At 37.7% G+C, this 4,363-nt stretch overlaps 1 protein-coding gene across 1 annotated transcript; it reads right to left on the minus strand.

The window, feature by feature from the left end:
• Positions 1–2,230: 2,230 nt before the first annotated feature.
• On the minus strand, positions 2,231–4,158 carry LOC136248838 (protein asteroid homolog 1-like). Its single transcript, XM_066040658.1, has one exon. It carries the CDS (start codon positions 4,104–4,106, stop codon positions 2,400–2,402), a length of 1,707 nt encoding a protein of 568 aa, XP_065896730.1. The 5' UTR covers positions 4,107–4,158; the 3' UTR covers positions 2,231–2,399.
• Between the last annotated feature and the right edge of the window lie 205 nt (positions 4,159–4,363).

Here is a 4,363-nt window from a genome sequence, read left to right on the forward strand (position 1 = left end):
CCACAACTGTAAACCAAATAACCAACATGTGAGCAGTAAACATCACCCACACCATTTGCACACTAAACATAAAGCTATAGACGTATCATGTGGCTATTATAGACATGACAAGCAGCTGCAAAATTTAACTGTGTTGTATATAGCCAGTAGCTATTATTTAATGTTAGTTATACACATGCAGGTAGGGTTATTACACATTAAAGCATGATTGGGAATCATTGCCGCATTGTGTATAAAGAAATAAATTAATTTTCATCCTTTAGGTAGACTCGTTTAGTAGCTAGCTACAGGCCTCTTACGAGAATTTATCATAATTATTTTTAAAAAGTAAAGACAATACCTGGTTGCACATTTCTGAATTATCTCTGAATGTAATTTGGTTGTGCACATGTACGTATGTCAGGCAGGTGACCAGATGAAGTGATTAGCTATAATTATAGGACCACTATTGGAGCATAACAGAATTGCTCACACTGTGCAGACACATAATCACTCGTCATGTCAAAGTCAAACTGCCCATCACACTCTAACATTGTTGCCAAACCTTATTTGCTTTCCAACTCTATTATGTGACAGGTACATACAACTAATCAACCCTAGCCTTTTTTATATAAACCATTATGGCATACCAGAAAGCTGGTTGTGTGTGTGTGTGTGGTCTACAGTAATCAAGTTTCACAGGTCAAAGTGCAATGGCATGAAATTTGCTACAATCAAGCTAATTCTATATCTACTAATTCCATATGTAATTACAGCATTATGGGCTTAGTGTGTACACTCACATGACATGAAGTAGACAATCATCTGTCACATGACAATGTTCATCTCATTACTGATCAATTAGATAGCAAAGATGTGAGCATTAAACGAACACATTAATTTTGTCTCATGACCAGCGTAGCCCTTGCACGGTTGATGTAATACCATATATGTACATACTCATAGTGTAGGTCAATTATTTTTTACACCACCACAGTCCCTTATCCAGGAGCACTGCATACGGTACTCAGCATAATCTTTATATATATTATGGAGCAAATATATAAAATTTCTCCACTAAACACTGTATGGACTGATCTAGAAATACGTATATGTATCAGCTATAGTGTAGTGTGTGACACACATGTACTTTCATGATCATGCACTCATAAGGACATAAACTCCACCTCCCCAACATAGCTATAGTCCACACACAAAAAGTTATTTTCAGACTACACACAATATATGCATGCAGTACAAAGACTTTTACAAACCATGCTTGCATAGCTATAAGCTTTCTAACATAGCTCACCTTAACCATACGCAAACTACCACAAAATCATGCAAACTTCTATATACAAATACACTAACCATGCAAATCACCTAGCACATGCTGTGTGTAAGTGGGATAATCAGTCAGCAACTAGCAGCATGTAATTATAATTTTCTAAGTAGCTAATCATACTCCACTTTGTGTATCCTATGCTCTAACCCCAGTTAGTTTAATCTAAAGACAAAGATTAGCTACTAAACCCATGCAGCGAATGTCAGAGATTTCAAGTACTAACAAAACACTGGCTAAACAAGTGAAGCATGATTTTGTTTCCTAGCTGAACAGTTTCACCTGATATAGTGTAGCACACACATGCATTCACTGACAATACAGTTGGTACAGTACATCACAAAGCCATCTAAACTCCTGGGACCACTTATGATGTTTAGAAGTCCATAACTTTGAAGTTTGGTACAAAATCACTGTATACTTTTGTGAATCTACAAAGAATTTATGAATTTTCAACCACATGTTCTAACAATAGTTTTTTTTTGACATTCAGTTAACTGACTGTACGTTCAGGTAACAACTAAACATATTACCATAAACTGAACCAAATACACTTTTCCGCTTCAACTTTAAAATATAGAACTGTTTAATTTGGCACAAGCTTCTGTCAATTGACACAACTTGAAATTAACAAGGAGAAGACATCCTGACCGCCTGGCAGACTCCTGTAAGCGTTCGAGCGTTCATCGAATGGCTGCAGGTTCGAGGCTGCCCAGGTCCAGTCATGGATTTTTCTCCTTTCTCCACCTTTTCAAACACACTTTCTGTAACAGCTTTAAACGGGCTGTAGGACCAGGAGTCCTACAGACCTTCAGCACTTGTGCTGTAAAGCCTTAATAAAAAATTAATAAAAAACAAGAAATTTGGAAGGTTTCTTAAAAAAAGGATAATGACTATATGTTTCTTGTATGTACAATTCTGTTTGCATCTGTTTTTATAAAGAAAAGTTGATACTTGGCTCAAATCAAATAAATTTTATTTTACATACATTCCTAAGTAAATCTGGTCTTGATATGTATCAACAATATAACATTTAAACACACCACAAAAATGTGTAATAACAGGAAGTGAAAAGAGTTTAAACATGAACCACACACTCAAATAAAGTATCAAAAAGACTTTTATGGGCAGAAAAGTTACACTGCAACATTACTTCATTAATACCACTCTGTGTAATGGCACTGACATATTGGTAGATAACAGCACTGGTAAAGAAGCTCGATACATTAAACAGCTTCACTGGCTCAAGCAGAAGTTTATTAAGACAGTATGTGTCATGGTACACAGATTGCCATTGTGCAAAAGCATGAACAAAACGAGGTAAAGGATATGACGAATTCTTCACAGCAGCTTTAGAGGGATGAGGTGGATTAGACAGCATTTTTATCAAGGTAAGAAGAAAGGCGGACAATAATTTCTGCTTGTCATCCATAACATCCTCTGCTTTGTACCAGAAACGAGTAATAGCCAGTAATATTACTAAGTCAGACGCAAAATTACTGAACTCATGGACAAATGCAGAGAAATCATCTTCTTTGCAGCCAAGAGCACTAAAGAGTATCTGTTTCTTATCAACCAAACTACAACTACTTATGCTTTCTAAATACACTCTATCATTCCCAGGCACATGAATGGCATGAACTTTCTCAAGGTAAAACTCCATTTTGCCATGGTGTCGACGATGTTCAAAAACAATTGCATCCTTTCCACATAGAGTTCCGTAGATTACCTTTCTGATCGGTTCACTGATCATATGGCACCAAGCTCCATCGGTATCCTCTAACGTAACACTGTGCTCTACGTCAGATAGGCAGAGTGCGTCCATTAAAAGTTGTGGCATCTCACCAATTCTAAATCGTTCTACTAAATACGATGGTAGCTCACTGTTACCTTTGTAATAATTTCTCAGTGCCGTTCTATGTTCTGGGTTGCTTCTAAAACCATCCACAGCTCCATAGTAAGACCTGTATGCTACTTTAATGCTCTGAAGTGCATTTGGACTAACTTGGGACATCTGCTTTTTGGCTTCGCCCAGGTTAGAAAAGCAAGAAATATAACGAACAATAGCATCGATTCGGTAAAATTCTCTCCTAATCATTTTTCTAACAATATCATCTAGGGAAGGCAATACATCATTTCCAAGAATTGCTGGCAGCAAAATCAACAGCGTAGCATCCTTAATGTTCATCTGCTTGATAAAATTTTTGTAAAAGAACACACGTGCCTCTACTTGGCCTTTCCTCCACTGAAACGTGTAGTATGGAATGTACCCCGATGACAGGTGAAAGACAAAGAAATCTGAGTCATCACTTAAAATAGGGCATTTCCGGATGCTCCCCAAGTAAGCAATATAAGAGTCAGCATCACCATCAGCTACACACAACCTGTCTTTCCCTAGAACACGGGCTACCGTTTCAATCATGACCAGCTTGGAAAGATATGGCGCAATTCGTGCATTTGGGTCAGACTCTGTTAATATCCCTCTAGCTGTATAAGCACCTTCTAACCTTCTCTTTGCGTGTGTGATCTTTTTAGTTCCATCAGAATCGATTCCATCGAATACCACAAATGGATTAATGCCACAACGCTTTAAGGTGACTAAAAATTGCTCCACATATCTTGAGAAATTCACGTAGTCTCCCCCGTATTGCCGCTCCTCCCTCGATTCGTTATAGAGTGAATGTAGCAAAGAATATCCATCAATAATTAACTCTCCGCGTAAAATAACAGTTTTCCAAGCTGTAAAATGTTCATTAACAAATGTTTTCAGACCACGTATACCCATATTTTGCTCCGATATTTTCCAATTAAAACCCGCGTCGTCACGACACAATGAAGTCACGTGTCTACTCGCGCCCCGCGCTAATATAAGCCGTAAAACCACTTGTTTGTTTTACTGGGCAGACGGCAATTGCCGATGCGCCCAGGGGGCGATCAACACCCCAAAGAAATCACACATACACATAAGATATACAGCAAACAATTAGATAGACAATAAGTAATTAGTAAATGTATCTATGTTTTCTGATTCTATGACAGATA

Source organism: Dysidea avara, chromosome 1 (assembly GCF_963678975.1).
Source record: "Dysidea avara chromosome 1, odDysAvar1.4, whole genome shotgun sequence".
Lineage (NCBI taxonomy): Eukaryota > Metazoa > Porifera > Demospongiae > Dictyoceratida > Dysideidae > Dysidea > Dysidea avara.